The sequence below is a fragment of the Diorhabda sublineata genome, chromosome 11 (genome assembly GCF_026230105.1).
Source record: "Diorhabda sublineata isolate icDioSubl1.1 chromosome 11, icDioSubl1.1, whole genome shotgun sequence".
Lineage (NCBI taxonomy): Eukaryota > Metazoa > Arthropoda > Insecta > Coleoptera > Chrysomelidae > Diorhabda > Diorhabda sublineata.
The window spans coordinates 5,689,274-5,706,884 of record NC_079484.1 but is presented as its reverse complement, the minus strand read 5'-3'; the positions used below and the strand labels follow the sequence as shown (position 1 = coordinate 5,706,884).

The 17,611-nt window shown below is 31.0% G+C and overlaps 1 protein-coding gene across 2 annotated transcripts; it reads left to right on the top strand.

Annotated features, from left to right (window-relative positions):
* Positions 1–1,113: 1,113 nt before the first annotated feature.
* Positions 1,114–15,241, top strand: LOC130450230 (sodium- and chloride-dependent glycine transporter 1-like). Of its 2 annotated transcripts, XM_056788505.1 has the most exons (13): positions 1,114–1,240; positions 1,522–1,718; positions 3,789–3,920; positions 4,112–4,266; positions 6,490–6,575; positions 6,816–7,083; positions 7,150–7,253; positions 8,379–8,616; positions 9,834–9,962; positions 11,723–11,923; positions 12,334–12,504; positions 14,852–14,948; positions 15,001–15,238. In XM_056788505.1, exons 2-13 carry the CDS (start codon positions 1,553–1,555, stop codon positions 15,060–15,062), a joined length of 1,809 nt encoding a protein of 602 aa, XP_056644483.1. In that variant the 5' UTR covers positions 1,114–1,240; positions 1,522–1,552; the 3' UTR covers positions 15,063–15,238. The 2 variants fall into 2 exon arrangements, with proteins under 2 accessions (XP_056644483.1, XP_056644484.1); XM_056788506.1 differs by lacking the exon at positions 9,834–9,962 and having other exon boundaries at positions 15,001–15,241.
* The last annotated feature ends 2,370 nt before the right edge of the window (positions 15,242–17,611 follow it).

Genomic DNA, 17,611 nt, shown 5'->3' with positions numbered 1-17,611 from the left:
ATCTCTCGTTTTGTTCCGCGGTAGAAATATTAATTTCAACAGTGAATATTTCATGTGTGAGAAATTAAAGTAGGATCAGTAACAACTTTGATTTTTGCTGCTCCTGAGGGTAGTTTTACAATTTACAGAAGAGTCTAGATTCACGTCTTTTAATTAAGTGTAATCTGAAGCTAAAGTGTAACGAATGAAACATGAAATTAGTCAGCGAAGTTATCAACCAGAAACAATAGATTAAAGTAGCTCAATAGGGGATTTCTGGAGGAAAGTCGATTAATTAAGTAGTCGAAAACAGCGAAATTTAATAATGGCTACGAGGAAAAGGTATTTGATATGCAACAAATGTTAATGACAAATACGAAACTACATCTTGTCATTTTGAGACAATACATTGTAGATAATATGGCTCGCAAACGCTTTATATACTTTATAAGCGAGTTTAATCTTATACCAGGATGTTTCTAGAAGTATCTGCCTTGATCTACAGATGGAGTTAGTTGTATGAAAAATACCATTGTATCAGAAAGTACACTATCTATACAGAAATAAAGCCGAATTTTTGCGTTCATAACCATGGATGGAACGTGGGTCCATCGCTCCAGCTCCAAAGAAAGCAAAGACCGTTCCATCTGCAGGCAAGTTCATGGCGTCGTTTTTTTTAGGATCTGCATGAGATAATTTCCATTAATCATCTTAAAAAAGGAAAAACAATTTTGAATATCTTGTTATCGAACTAAAAAAAAGGAGATTACGTTGAAAAATAAATATATTTTTTTCCATTTTTGTGTTTCCTTTGTTGGGCCAGGTGCTTCTTGGACCATCCTCGTATATGGATTACTTTTTTGGGTCTATTTCCATCAAAACCTTAGGGAATAGTGGAAAAAGAAATATTCTAAGTTTGAATTTATTTGAAACGAATTTATTGTTTTTTTCTTTGGATATTTTTTGATTCCATTATATGACCTTAACATACAAAACATATTATAAACTCGTCATACCAATGTTCTTCAAGTTTGTTAGCTTCTCATATGTATTATTCGAAAGATAAATAGGAAACGTTTAAGATCACTTATCCTATTTTTAGATTAGTTTTTATTACTTCCAATTACTCATCTTATTCTATTTGGGGCATTAAACAAAGTGTAGTATGAACACGTCCTTTCGCAAATATAAACAGATCATAGTAGTGATTGGTGCAAATATGGAGGGAAGAAAAAGTCTCCAGGAAATTAGAGCGTGAAAAGTATGTATTATAAAAATACGACTAACTGTGAAAAAACCAATTATTTTTCAAACTACTGCTATTATCTATGTTTTAACCAATTCTCTTTGTAAATCAACAATGATTGATCAAAGAATAATGTGTGGATAAGAATTCGTATTTTCTTTCTAATATTCCGCTATTTTCTTCACCTCAATATGTATATGGATATCCATTACAACCTCCAATTCTTCATATGTATTCTTTATCCATACCTTCGGACCTTGGATATCATGAGATTGAGATATTAATGACTATTCCAGATATGAATTTGTTTTAAAAAATTTTTTGAAAATGAAGAACGAACTTATAGATGAAACTGAGAATTCTACCGAAACAAAATTCGAGGAAAGAGGACAATGGAGAAACAAAACCGAATTCATTTTGTCACTTTTAGGATACGCAATTGGAATTGGGAATATTTGGAGATTTCCATATTTATGCTATAGAAATGGTGGAGGTAAGCCCATTATTTGTTTATATTTCATCAGTAGAATTATTGATAAATTATATTTATTTTGATGACAATAAAATGGAAATCCTCACGAAAATGGGGTAAGACGTCAACATCTGCTCTACGTTACAAATTGTTTCTCTTTTAGTACATGTTTCAATTTCGAAAAGTTCAGAAGTCCATTAGTGCTAAATCTTGTGACTAAGACTAACCAGAAGAATTTTTCCAAACGTATCTCTTGTAAATCACAGTTGTGTCCCCCATGTCCTTACAATCAAACAAAACCATCATCTTGATTATTGATTTTAATTCATTGTTTTTTTAAATTACCAGTTCCCACTGAAAATTTAATCTTGATGCAATTGTCCCAATTAAATTGGGATGTTCATGAAGTCGATCTTTCAATTCCATGTGAATAACAGCATGATCTTTTGGTCTATCGCTCTGAAGTCTCCGAAGAAATGTTTTGTCAAAGAGATTCATAGTCAATTAGTCCAATTTCTTTGTGATATCATCACTCATCAATTCTTTTGAGTTCTATAAGCTCAGCAGCTTTTTAACATTGTATGTTGATGATGAAGATGACCAAAATATATTTTGCACTTATACATCTAGATAGGACTGAGGTATCGATGTTTTTGATTAATTTGGCGTAGAAATGGAAGGATTCTTTGCTAAAATGGACTTTGATACGCCGATCATGACATTTGGCTCTCGTAAGTGCGTATTATGTTAATGAAGATAACCGTCTTGCACACTCCAATATCTTAACAATCACTCATCAATTCTTTTGAGTTCTATAAGCTCAGCAGCTTTTTAACATTGTATATTGATGATGAAGATGACCAAAATATATTTTGCACTTATACATCTAGATAGGACTGAGGTATCGATGTTTTTGATTAATTTGGCTCAGAAATGGAAGGATTCTTTGCTAAAATGGACTTTGATACGCCGATCATGACATTTGGCTCTCGTAAGTGTGTATTATGTTAATGAAGATAACCGTCTTGCACACTCCAATATCTTAACAATCGATGGAAATATAATAGCCAGGGAGATTTTCATGATTTGCCGACGATAAGTTTTAGATTTATGAGATATAGGTTGAAAATTCCGTCTAGTGGAGAAATTGCTACTTACTACTTAAAAAACCAGATTTTCACGAAAAATTAGAAAAACATGAGTTTCTGGTTATAGTCACGATATCAAAACTTTCATAATATCAATATAAGGAACCAAGGAACTCAATACTAAGAAACCATGCTGAGTAATGATTTCTGGATCTTCGATTACCTCCAGGTGGATTATTATGTAAAAATTATTTCAATTTTACCCAAAACAATGCAGAAGATTATTGTAAGTATATATAGAAACTCAATAAGCTTCTATCATTTTCTCTTAAGATATACCATGAAATTCAAAGCTACCCTTGAGGTTTAATAAGATATTGAATACTGAAGGGATTATTTTGGGAAATTCAGATGATTAAATTTCTTTTTTTTGACAAAAAACCTAAGGTAAAACAGGCAGATCTTAGGTTACAATAATTTCCTGAATATGTATCGTAAAACATTTAAACGGAAATAAATGTAGTTTAGGAAAATTAGAAAACAGGCTTTTAAAGCACATCAAAATAAAAAGTAAGCTTAAAATAATAATGAAAGAAAACTACTGGGTGCTGGATTTCATTAATTATTATTTATAGCTTATTTTAACAATTGCTTTTTAGCTTGATGTACCGAAGCATGTGTTTTTTTTATTTTTTTAAAACAATATTTATTTAATTGATATCACCCTCGTATAATGGTATCGCTGTTTCTATACACACATCCCGTCGAAACTTGTATTGAGCCACAACGGTGTAGTTGGAAAGGTTGTCGAAGTGCTTGGTTTTCAGCACGATGATCGGAGGTTCGAGTCCTCTATCGAACAAACAAACAAGCTCACAAACTTATGTACAGATAAAGCTAATATAAGCGTATTAAAAAAATATGATTCTTTTGAAAGTTGATGCATAATGAGACTAATTTTATCATCTTATTGTCTCATTGAATCGTAGGATTTTATTTTTAGGAGCATTTTTGGTACCATATTTGTTGATGTTATTTCTTTGCGGTATACCACTATTTTTCCTAGAGGCCTCTCTGGGACAGTTTGGAAGTGTTGGATGCACCAAAGTGTTCAATATATGCCCGCTATTCAAAGGTAATTTCATATACAAATAAATTCGATTCACATCACAGGTACATAAAGATGTATTATGAAACACTTTCAATTGTGTAGTGTTTGTATGATCGTTATTGCAGCTAAGTGTCCCTACCATTTTCTTCGGTTACCAGATTGTCAGTTTTTTTAATAAAAAATTAACCTGAAAATGTTATATTTTTCATTTGTAGGTGCCGGTTACGCTATGATAGTTGTAAATTTGATTGTTTGTACGTATTTCAATACTATATGTGCTTATCCTCTCATTTTTTTGGTACACTGTTTCAATTCGAAGCTACCCTGGTTGGACTGCAACAATCCATGGAATACTAATAATTGTTCTGAAGTATGTACTAATATTTGAGGTATATAATGGAATGAATAATAAGAGTTTGTTAGAAGTATCAATGTTGAACTTTGATTCATTCAGAAGTAAGAAATCCAATAAAGGAAATTCACGTTTGTATAAATTTACATTTAAACAAGTATTATGAACAAATTATTTTGATTCATCAAATATATCGGTTTAGTAAGAAAATATTAACCTTCAGGTATAGTAAAAACTTTGTTTTATGATATGTCTTTATTGTGCGGTTTCAAATCAATATTTAGCTCTTATCAAGTTAGTGTTATATTAGTTATTTTTTAATCAAATTATTGTTTAAAAAGACATTAAAAATGAATCTAGAAAAGTTATTTTTTAACAAATTGGCCCCCAAACAGCTATTATTTGCCCATATATAGAGCTATTTTCTGACAAAATTGGAGTCAGAGAAGCCATTCATTAAATTAGTCTAAGAAAAGCAATTTTGGATTAATTTGTTGTTTAGAAAGTGATATGTTAACAAAATTTGACTCGAGAAATAAATTTTTGTGAGTAATTGTCATATAAAAGCCATTTTGTTACTACATTTGTTTTAAAACAGTAATTTTTTGACAAAATTATTCATATAGAAAACTTGCAAAAAATGATACCATTTTTGCTAAATTGGACAGAAAAACCAAATTTTTGACCAAACTAATTTGAGGGAAGTAATTTGTCAACTGGATTTAACTTGAAAAAGTCATTTTTTCAATAACTAGAAATAGAAAAGCAATTTTTGGCAAGTTTCTTCATAAAGAAGCAATTTTTCAATGAATTAATTCCGGAACAAACAGATTTTAACCAAATTAAACTCAAAAAGAGTTTTCCGTCAAATTAGACTTATGAAAGCAATTACTGATCAATTTAGTCACAAAAAACTATTTTTTAACCAGTTTGAACTGAGAAAAACTATTTATAAACTATTCAAGTAATTTTCAGATAAAATTCTCATAGAAAAGATATCTAGGAGTAATTTATTAAATTAAGTTGTTTTTCAACCCAATTCGATTCAGAAAAGCGATATGTCAATCAAATTTAACATAAAAAGGCTATTTTTTAAATGAATGAGACTTCGAAATATCTTTTTGACGAGTCTAAAACAATTTTGAAGCAAATTAAAGTTATTTTTTGACAATTTTTGATAAAATCAATTTTTTGACCAAATTGAAACAGGAAAATAATTTTTTAACTAAGCTGATCCATATTTGGATCAATAATCTCATAAAAGTCAAGAATATAATTGAATGACAAAAAGTTTGGAAATGTAATTTTTCAACAAAACTTAGACTAAAAAAAGTTTTCATCAAATAAGACATTTTTTAACCAAATTAATTCCATAAAACAATTTTCTCACCAAAGCAAGTTTGAAAAATTCATTTTTCGTCAAATTTTACTTGGAAAAGTAATTTTTAAGTAGCTTTTTCTACTTAGAAAATGTATTGTTTGATGCAATTAATATCAGAAAAGTCAATTCTCAACTAAAAGAAACTTGATAAGCTCAATTTTGACCAGCTTAGTAACAGAAAAACTATTACCAGATTAAACTCATAAAATCCATTTTACATCAACTTTGTCTTATTAAAGCCACTTTTTGTACAAGCTGTTCATATAAAAGCTAATTAGGAAAAATGCTTAATTCAAGTTATCTTTCATTTGTATCCGAAAACTAATTTTTCAACCAAATTAAATATAAATATATATTTTATTAAAAATATAATTTGACAAAATTGAACTATAGAGTCCATTTTATAAGGAAATGAGACTAAGTAAAGTCGTTTGGACTAGATTAGTTCAAGAATGAAAATTTGTTACCACTTTATATCCAGAAGAGCAACAATTTTTTCAAATAATAAAGTAATAATAAATAATTTTTTAACTAGATAGAACCAAAAATCCATTTTTTTCCTCAAAAATTCTATGAAAGCCATTTATTAAACCAGGTATGAACAAAACCATCAGTTTTTGAAGAAATTTATCCATTTTTTGACAAAGATTAATCCTAGAATAACAGTTTTTGAAAAAATTAAAGATGAAAAAGATATTTTTCGATTTTTCGATCAAATTAACTTCGGAAGCAATGATTAAAAAAAATTAGTATGGGTCTTATGGTCTCGTACACGAAATATAAAAACCAATTATTTGTTACATATGATTCCATTTATTCTTACTATAATAACCCATTAATTCTCTCATTAAATTTTTCAGGTAAAGCACTATAATTCGAATACATCGTTACTAAAATCTTCAATAGTTAAATCAGGAATAAAAACTCCAGCTGATGAATTTTTCCAGTGAGTATAATCGATTACTAAAATATTCAGCTGTATTAAACAAACGGGATTTGTTATTTTTCAAGGGGGTACTTCTGAGCCTTCACAATAGTTTCGAAACGATTTTGATGCGAAAAAATTTCTTACCGAAGATCTTTCTGGTCTCTTTTATATTTCAAAACATTTTCTAATAATTATTATCACTCAAATTCATTTTATTGCTAATTTTCCATGAGTTATCAACAAGTTTCTACTTTTCAGTCACAAAATTCTACAAATATCTGACGAAGTAGACGTTGTAGGTGGAATTGTATGGCCTTTATTCATCGCTAATATCATTTCATGGGTTATAATGTATATTTGTTTAATAAGAGGTATAAAATCAGTGGGAAAAGTTGTATATTTTACTGCAACATTTCCATTTATCATCCTTAGTATTCTATTTGTGAGAGGAATAACTCTACCAGGTGCTTGGGATGGTATTAAATACTACATAGTTCCAGAATGGAAAGAGTTAGGTAACGTTAAGGTTAGTATACAATTTAAAGCCTTTAGACTTATTATAGTACATTCAAAATATGCGATTGTTTTGAAGGTGTGGGCTGATGCTGCGATTCAAATATTTTTCTCATTGGGACCAGGATGGGGAGGAATCGTGAATATAGCAAGTTATAACAACTTTAAGAATAATGGAAGATTGTGAGTAGGTATCGGCAAATATCAAAACTGATTACTTAAGTCCGTAATAAAAGTTATTATTAATTGATAAACAAGACCATCAATTATATTAGATTCTTTTAATCAGTTCCAAATAATTAGGAAAGGAGATTGAAGAGCAACATTACATTAGACAAAACTCAATGAGAGTTACTTTTCCATCACTAAACCAGTTCAAACCGTCTGACTCTTTTAAATCTTATCATCATCTCCCGTTGGTCCAAGAGGTGGATTGTTTGGATATTTTCATGGTTGTGAATCCGTTCTCCATACTTCCTTACAAAATTTCTTGTCTCGTTTGCTTTCGTGTGTAGATCCCTGTGGGGGCTGCTGTTTCTTGCTTACCACAGAGGCCTAATGTCATATATTCTTTCCTTTTCATCTTGATGTGTTCTTTCCATCATTCTCGACATGTTTGTTCATGTCTAGAACTATTTTCATATGTAATAATTATTATTTTATGGACTCCACATGAATGAAAAATAGACTAAATAAATATGGAGTTGGGAAGGGATCTGAATAACTTCAACCAAGTGACGACAGAGCACAAAACAGATTTCATTTCATATAAGTTAAAATATAGAGAACAAGCATATTACAGTTTTTTTATTTGATTCCAAAAGATAATATGCTAGTTCATTCATATTCTGATTGCAATGACCACTATACTACTATCTTATGATGTACAACAGGTGTCGATTTTTGAGCTTTGAGCCTTCAATTGAAAGAAGTACCAGTTCTACATTCCACCTGGCATTCTAATCGAGTTTTGCGGCTTCATAATCTCGATAAATTAAAGGATCTAATACATTGAAAGTTTGAGAATAGATTGAGGTCGTTTCGATCCCAACACCTCTAATAATTTGATGAAAATCGTACGTTAGACGCGTCAACTTCTTTGCTTTATTATTATCTTTAAGAAGAAGTGTGTGAGTGTATGTTGGAGTGACAGATTAATATAATGATATGAAAATGTGTGGCCTAATTTATTTTTGAAAGTAGTAGCAGTTACAGAAATAATTGTAAATATCGCAAATTATATTTTTTGCTCACTTAAAAAAATTGAATGTATTTTACAATAAGTTCCAAAATAATTCACTGTTTCAGAGATGCCATAATTGTTCCGCTCGCAAATTCGGGAACTAGTATATTTGCTGGATTTGTAGTGTTTTCAGTTTTGGGTTTCATGTCACACGAAACAGGCGAACCTCTTCCTTCTGTCGCTACTGGTGGACCCGGACTAGCGTTCATCACCTATCCAGAGGCCATCACCTTATTACCATGGCCGCAATTATGGGCTATTCTATTCTTTTTCATGTTATTTCTTCTAGGATTAGATAGTTTGGTAAGATTATCATTGAATATTATATTTCTATAAATAGGGAGAATCCAGAGCTACCGCGCAGAGAGAAAATTACTACAAATAAAAATAATAACAGTAGAAGAAAATAATAATAACAAAGTCAATTACCATATAATTTTATTTGTATCTTTATTGAGTTAGTTTTAGGTTTGTTTTTTAGTTTTTACAAGCTTTTGCCTATAAATTGTAACGATTTTTTGACAATAAAGCATTTCTCTAATAGTTACATATCAGAATATCTTATTGTGAGTTATATTTCATGAGTATTAAGCTTGATATTTGGATTTCACGTTTCTAGATGTATTTTGATCTTCATAATATAGGAATATGTTAAAAAATGTCGAAATTAAGTTTGTTCATATTAAGGAAACCATGAAATTATCAAGAGTCTATGATACATTTTGAGAATTATTTAAATGAGAAAGTAATTGGTGATATTTGCAATCCATAACTTCGTGTTTTCGAAATACTGATGATGTTTCTTCAACGAAATTAAGATAGGAAAGCTATTTGTACCAGGAGAATATTTTTCGAAAGACCAAGTGTGTTATGAAAGATAAAGATTGCAAAATTTCCAACATTCTTAAAGAATTCAAGGAAGGAAAATTTTTTATCTACTATCACTTTCAAGATATACCTCTTGCACGTTCCCACAATGATCCATGAGAATTTTCAATTATTTGACACATTGAGGATACTCTACTGTCTCTTTCACAGCTTCAATAAATTCAAACCTTGTTCCATCCAATGAAGATTCACAACAAGAACCAGATATAAATCGTACGAAGCAAAATCCGGTGAAAAAGGTGGATACTCTTACACTTAGATGCTGAAGTTCGCTGGAAACCTCTTGACAGACCAAAACAGAGACAATGACTTGTCCGTACGAATTCTCTATTAACTCCTGTAGTTTCGGTAATTGCAGGAATACTTAATCGCCGGTCAGATGGAATTCGATTATCGATATTGTAAATCAGTTTTAGATGTTTTATCAGCCTTTCTGGATACCCTTAAAGTATTCTTACACAACACAGCAATACCGAGGAATTATAAGTAACTCTTGCGATTTTTCCTGGCTTAAAGATACTTAGTCTTGTTGGTTAATATCTGTATTTCGTATATCGCAACTGATTTCTGTATTATAATGACTTTGACGTAAGTTTTCATCCAACTTGAATTGAAACTTGTGAAATTTTCAGTTTGTACAGCTCGAAACGGTCATTGCAGCTTTGATGGACGAATTTCCTCATTTAAGAAAAAGACAAACATTAGTAACTATAAGCATATTACTTCTCACGATGTGTCTGTCGACGATATATACCACGAACGTGAGTACTCAAAACTATTATGTTAATAATTATGAACATAATTTTATATACTACGTATATTCATAATGTAAGCTCCGATTCTATTTTAATCCGCGGCAGCGTTTAGGTCGCAGCTTCGAGCATATACAGCAGTTACTCAAGAAGAAAAAATGTGTACCATATTCAGATAGCTGCTACCAACGTGTTCTTTGTGATGTCGGACTTAGTTGAAAATGCCGCTTGTGTAATCAAATCCATGATTCGTTTTCTAAATGCAAAGAAAGTTGAATTGAGTGAAATTTATCGGCAAATGTGCGAGGTTGATGGATCAGAAAATATAATAAGGATCGTTATCACACAATGAAGAACAAGAACAATGTTGCAATGAAGAACAAAGCTTGAAGCTTTGAAGCAAAACTGTGAATTTACAGCAAGTTGGCTTGCTATGGGAATTTTTGTTGATGATGGATACTTAAAATGGTTACTGCACATTACAACAGATGGGAAGTGCACTTCAGTTTTTGATACAATACAATAAGGATGGTGATGTTTTTTTTAGAGGATAGTCACTGGAAATGAATCTAGGGGGCCTTTACGACAGCCCAGAAGCTAAATCAATGTAATGAAAGCACATTTCGTTCCAAAAGAAAGTTAAGCCTAATCAAATCTTGACAACTTGATAAAATCATGTGCACTATTGAATACACAGGCGGCAACTTTCTATGAAGAAGGTACACAATAACAAGTGCCTACGAAATTCTTATGTAAAAATTGACTTTAACAGTCGTATATTTTTGTACAATGTATATTTTCTCTTCATTTGTACACAGTTTTCTATATAATCAAACTTAATTTGTCTATGCAAAAGTTTCTTCGTATTCCCCGTATTTTTCAGACCATACTTCCATCTTCCTATTTACTAGACTAGAGTCATTTTAAATTTGTCACAATTAATAGGCTAAAGCAGATTCCTTCAATGACCCTTCTTTGTGATTTTGATCGATTGTTCTTTGTCAATAAACCGTGCTTCATTGTCATTAATGACTTCCACATTTCGAGGATATTTCTTTCATGACATTTTTGTTGTTCCTTTCTAAAAAGACATCTATACAAATCTTTCTTTTCCACGTAAAGGTTTCTTCTTCTATCTATACAATAATGTAAGTCTATCTCAAAATATAGAGACCAACCTCTCTTAATTTCATTTTGATCTTATCCATCACGATTTCTTAATGTTTTATACTGTAACTCACTCTTTTGGACGCATTGATCGTTAAACTACATCGATGTTTGTACATGCAAGTTCAAACCCTGCGTATACTCAATAGCAGTTGAGTTACCTAGTACTTTTCAAGCTAGTTCTTTGCCTCATCGATATTTTTTTATCAAAAAATAAAAGCTTAATCGGCACACTTACTTTTCTTTTTGCATCGTATATAAAACAAGGGTTTGTTAACTTTAATAAATTATAATAATCAAACAATTGTAGATTCTTCAGGAACTACTGAATGTAGTTGCTATCTAAAATTTTCCTATGACGTTTCCCTTTCTCAAAACTTCATTCGAAAAACACGAATTTGTTCAAAATTGGAAAAATACAAATTGCGAGATATGTAGCATATTTACACTTCACAACTTTTTGTTTTAACAACTACTTGAACGAATTCAACTCAAATTATTGTATAATATTAGTCATATTGTAACAAAGATTAATGTTAAGTGCAAACTAATTGCTTTGGTTACCATTTGTTTGTACATGAAACGTGTTTTCATATCTTCAGGGTGGAATGTATTGGTTACAACTATTCGATTGGTACGCAGCATCTATATCAGTTGTTTTGATTTGCCTAGTAGAAGTTTTTATGGTGGGATGGATTTATGGTGTTGGAAAATTTAAAAGAGATATCGAATTCATGATAGATGAAAAATTGCCCAATTTTTGGATCATCTCATGGAAGATTACAACACCATTACTCCTATTGGTAAGATTCTATCTTCAAAATGGCCAAGAAAATCTCAAATAACTTTTTTTACAATGTGAATATTTCAAATATCATATACGTAACATTTTTTTTAAGTGTTTTGTTATTGTTGATTTCAATTTATCTCCCTGGATCAACAATCAATACATTTTCTAATGACAAGATAAAAAAAGATAGATTTAGTTATTAGAATAGGGTGAAAAATGTTAGTTCAAGACAGGACATGCCAGTTCTATAGATATCTTCTTGTGGTGCCACAATTTGCCTATTTTGACCTAATTGTTGCAGCCCCTTGTAAATCTGCCGCTTCGATCTATCTACCTAATTATACGAGATAAAAATCAAAAATTCAATTTTCAAAACATTCACTAATGATACAATTTTATATTTCATCGATTCTTAATTTTCAGTTTATTTTTATGATGGTTATCGTTTTCAACACAAGAATAATGTACCAGAAAAGTGCGTATCCAGATTGGATTGTTGTTGTAGGGTGGTTATCCAGTGTTTCATCAATGATATGTATTCCAATCTATATGATATATAAGCTAACTTTTCTGGAAAAGGGAACTTTATCTGAGGTACGTATATTTAAAAATACAACAGTGTGACTTTTGAAATCAAACATCACGAATCTCCTTCGTCGTTTTCTCGTAGTTCACCACTAGTCTTTTACCATTAATTCCATTCTCTTCTGTACTAAAATTATTTTTTTTTCTTATAGTTATCAATGTTCAATCTATTACTATGCATAAATACTTATATTTTACTTCTATTCCTCAATATCCAATTTAATTTCTTGAGTTCTACCATTTAGTTTCCCATATAACTAATATAATATTTATCCAAAAATATTATTGTAAATTTCAGTTTTTTTTCCTTCTTCCAATTCATTCAGTATTCCATCTATCTCTATCCTTCTTTACCTCTTCTTTATTTGTACCTCTTCCTGTGCCTTCTTTCATATAATCTACTACTTCATTTCATATTTGTTAAATCACTGTTGATAAATCCCTTTGGGCTTTTATTCTCCATCACCTTATCCTCTTGTTCTTATCTTATCTTATACTATTTGTTTTAACTATGTATATTTAAGTAGTGTTTTCCTAATTTAATTTTTGCTGCTTTTTCTTCTTCTACGTGATTCTTGATTGAATGTTCTTAAATCTTTATATATTTTTTCTATTTCTATACCGTCAATTATTATGTTGCTCAATATTCTATCTTTATCTTTTACTTCTAATCGAGTCACAATTTGAAGATTCTCTTTGACTTCCTCATTCTCTATTCACATCTTTGACTTCCTCATTCTTGTTTTACATTTTTGACTTCCTCATTCTCTTTTCACATCTTTGACTTCCTCATTCTCTTTTCACATATTTGACTTCCTCATTCTCTTTTCACATCTTTGACTTCCTCATTCTCTTTTCACATCTTTGACTTCCTCATTCTCTTTTCACATATTTGACTTCCTCATTCTCTTTTCACATATTTGACTTCCTCATTCTCTTTTCACATATTTGACTTCCTCATTCTCTTTTCACATCGTTGACTTCCTCATTCTCTTTTCACATCATTGACTTCCTCATTCTTTTTTCACATCTTTGACTTCCTCATTCTCTTTTCACATCGTTGACTTCCTCATTCTCTTTTCACATCATTGACTTCCTCATTCTTTTTTCACATCTTTGACTTCCTAATTCTCTTTTCACACCTTTGACTTCCTCATTCTCTTTTCACATCTTTGACTTCCTCATTCTCTTTTCACATCTTTGACTTCCTCATTCTCTTTTCATATCGTTGACTTCCTCATTCTCTTTTCACATCATTGACTTCCTCATTCTTTTTTCACATCTTTGACTTCCTCATTCTCTTTTCACATCTTTGACTTCCTCATTCTCTTTTCACATCTTTGACTTCCTCATTCTCTTTCCATATCGTTGACTTTCTCATTCTCTTTTCACATCTTTGACTTCCTCAATCTCTTTTCATCTCTTTTTATTTGCTTCTTTAAATTTGTTCCTATTATATCCTGTTTCTTTCCTTGCTCTTTTTTCATTATTTGTGCTATTTTCATCACTTTCCATTTTGATATAGTAATTCAAGCCCAATTATTTCTAGCCGGAGATATACTCATTCAAATTCCAAGTAATTTCCACTTTACTTTGATATTAAAGTACAAATCAAATAAGAAAAACACAGGCACGTCTTGCTACAGGTGTGTCTCAATCTACTTTTCAAAAAACTAGTAAGGAAGCTCAAAAAGTTGAATGGAGTGGGCCAAGTACGTCATTTAAATCACCGAAGAAAACTCTCGAGGCCAAGAAAAGAAAACATGATCTTATTTCTCCTGATAAAAATGGATTCAGATAATAAGCATACTTAATTATTCACGTACCAAGCTTAACCTCATAGAAAAAGTTTGGTCGTTAGTAAAAAACTGGTTAGCGGCGGACAACACAACATTTAGCTTGGCAAATGCAGAGGCGCTTGCTAGACAAAAATTTGCGGATGTGACGGCACAGGAATAGTCTAGTATTTGTAGACATAGACAAAAATTCGATAATGAACTAATAAAAAAAGGGAATCTCTTTGATGACACCCTAGATCATTTTAAATTTTCGGTGAATACGGGGTCCAAGGAAGAAAGTAGCAGAAAGAAAGGCAGCGAGAATTTGTCAGAGGGTGATGACACCATAATTACGCTGTGTGTTCTTCTTATTTGATTCGTACTATACACAATATAGGTAAAGAAAATATTACTTGAAGAATTTTTTACCGAGAGTAAATATTTGAGATTCTGCCAAATGGCAATAGAATGTGAATACGATTGGGTATTTAATCATCTAATGAAAAACGTATTAGAATTATTTTAAAAACACTGAATCCAATTGTAAGATCTTGAAATTGTATAATTTGTTCTTACAGAGAATAAAATCGTCACTAAAAGATAGAAATTGGGGTCCAGCTAAAACGAATGACAGAGAAAAATGGGAAAATTTTATTCAAAATAACATGAATTTACGTAAGTTGCGAAATGAAGGCACGTGTTTGAAATAACATTAGATTTCTTACAGCCAAACAAAACCATCAAGCAGATTCGAAAGATGAGCATAAAAGAAATATAAAAGAAGTTTGAATTTCAAGTGAAAAAACTACTTTGTAAGAATTCTTTAATCAATAAAAATTCAGTTGGTTTCATTTAATTTCATGCTTCTGCTTATTTCTAATCATTTTCGTGGAAAATAAACTATTTAGGTCATTGTTGACAAATCATGGGTTTACGGCTACGCTCCAGAGATGGAACAGCATTCTTCATAGAGGAGGCATCAACAAGTCCAATATAAACATGTCAAATTAAGAGCAAATTGAAGAAAATTTTGTTGTTTTCTCTAATTAACATGTTGTTCTTTACGAATATGTAGTATTATTAGAGAATACTACGGAGAAAATTGTAGATATTGCAGCCAGAAGAAAACTCCGTGCTTTGAACAACGGTAATTGTCTGCTTCACTTTGACGATCAGCCAAAGCACTCATATTACCTTGTGCAACAATATTTAATAAAGCAAAAAGTAGTACAACTTCTCTACAGTTCCAAACTTTGGTTCATTCCTATATAATCACAAAAGCTGCTCAAAATATATCGATTCGATGATAACCACTTGATTGCGATAGATGCACTGAAGATATTGCTTCGGAAAGTGAAGTCATCAGTTGGAACATGCTATTTAATGTTACTTATACTGTTATGTTGATAAAGCAGAAATTATTCTTCGTATATATCTATAATTATAGCAAATTTTAATAATAAATCAAAGTTCGTCCACAACATTGTTAGAAGGACAAAATGGTTGAGAATGTGTTAAGCACCCCCTTTTTTGTAAACACTATGCTCAAAGTAAGTTGTAAGTAAATATTTGAAGTGCTTAAAAGTCTGTAGCAGATCAAATAGAGATATTAGAAACTACTATATCATTTTTGATACATTAATACCTTGTTCTTCAAACAATTAGAATGTGTGTTCGATTTATGACAATCAGGTTAAAAAAATCAGAACCTTCCCAAGATAGTGATGACAAAGTTTTATTATGTTAATACCTTTCAAACAAAACCGTATGCTCAATTTAGTAGTTTTAATATGTCAAATAACATGAATCCATATTTTGATGATCATAAAATTCATTTTTTTCTCTAGAGTTTCAAGCAATGTATAATCTAAACACTAATATGTCAGTTCTTTGATAGCTGTCACAGTAATCAAGACGAAATAAAATTTTTGTTGATCAAATTCTCGTTTTTCGTGAAATTGTGAGTTCTTTATAACCATGGCGTCTATTAAAGAGTCAAATATTGGCAACAAGGTGTTCACCTGGTGGGAAAAACCTCCTATCCAATATGCGTAAGTTTTGCTATACATTATACATATTATTTTTAACACATAAGTTCGATGTATACAAGTATATACTTGCAGCATTTAGTCTCTAACTGGTATTATATTTACACTGCCGGTCAAAAGTTTTTACCAATCCATTCATTTCGGATTAATACACTTCTTGTTTATTTAGTTAAAAGTTGAAACTTGCTTCTTTAACCGTGAATTATTTCTTTGGTGTTAATGTAGTTTAGTAAAAGTTAGCCCTATGGGATAAAAAAATGTGCTGTGATTTGTACTATTTGGACCAAGATATCTTTTTGTGAAGTTTGTATACGAATTGCTTTCTTTCTTGCAAATTAAGAACTGAAATGAAAATACTTCGACGTATCGTGGACTACAACGTGAAAAAATATCCATCAACCAGTAGCTTTGGCGGTAGAAAACGTTCATGGCGGCTCGAAAAACCACAACCGCTGAAGATAAACGTATTGTATAGATCAGTAAACGTAATCGACGCCTCACGGTCCCAAAAATAGCAACTCAGATCAATGCATCTAGAGTCTTCGAGTATTTCTACAGTGGAAATGAGACTGAGAAAAGATGGCCTTTTTAGAAGGGCGAAAAACATAAAAATTACTAGATCCATGTAAATACGATTATAAAAGGCAAAAATTCCTCGAACCTTTGCAAAGAGAATTTGGAAGAATGTACTGAAAGTGCTAATTTGACAGTCACAGTCGCCCTGACTCAACCCGATTGAATTGTTGCTCAAATTGTCATAAAGCAGTGTCCTACTTCCAAAAATGAATTGAATGAGACGATTATTTGTCGAAATGTCTGTAGTTTCTTATCTAGGCAAATATAAATATTAAAATCGATGATATTGTTTTTATTTGTTATATGTTATGCGGACCTTTGACCGGTAATGAATATGAGAAAAGCTTATTATGGAATAATTTCACTTCACATTATTCACTAAAGGCCCCCATACACTACGGGTAAACGCAACAATCTTACCCGAACATATAAAATTCTATATATGCAAAATTGCCGGTTTTAAACACATACACTGTCGGAAAAGAACATCTGCAGTTGTGTGTTTCACGATGAACCGCAAAGACATAATTGCAGTGGCGTTGGTTTTTGTTTTAAAAAAGAAATCACGTAGAAAACGTTCGAAATGGGCATGAGATTGGTTATTTAAAAAGAAACGAATTTTCCCATGTTAATTTATTAAAAGAGTTCAAACTAGAATAAAGTGACTGGTGTAATTATTTAAGAATGGATGAAGATACTTATTTAGAATTGTTA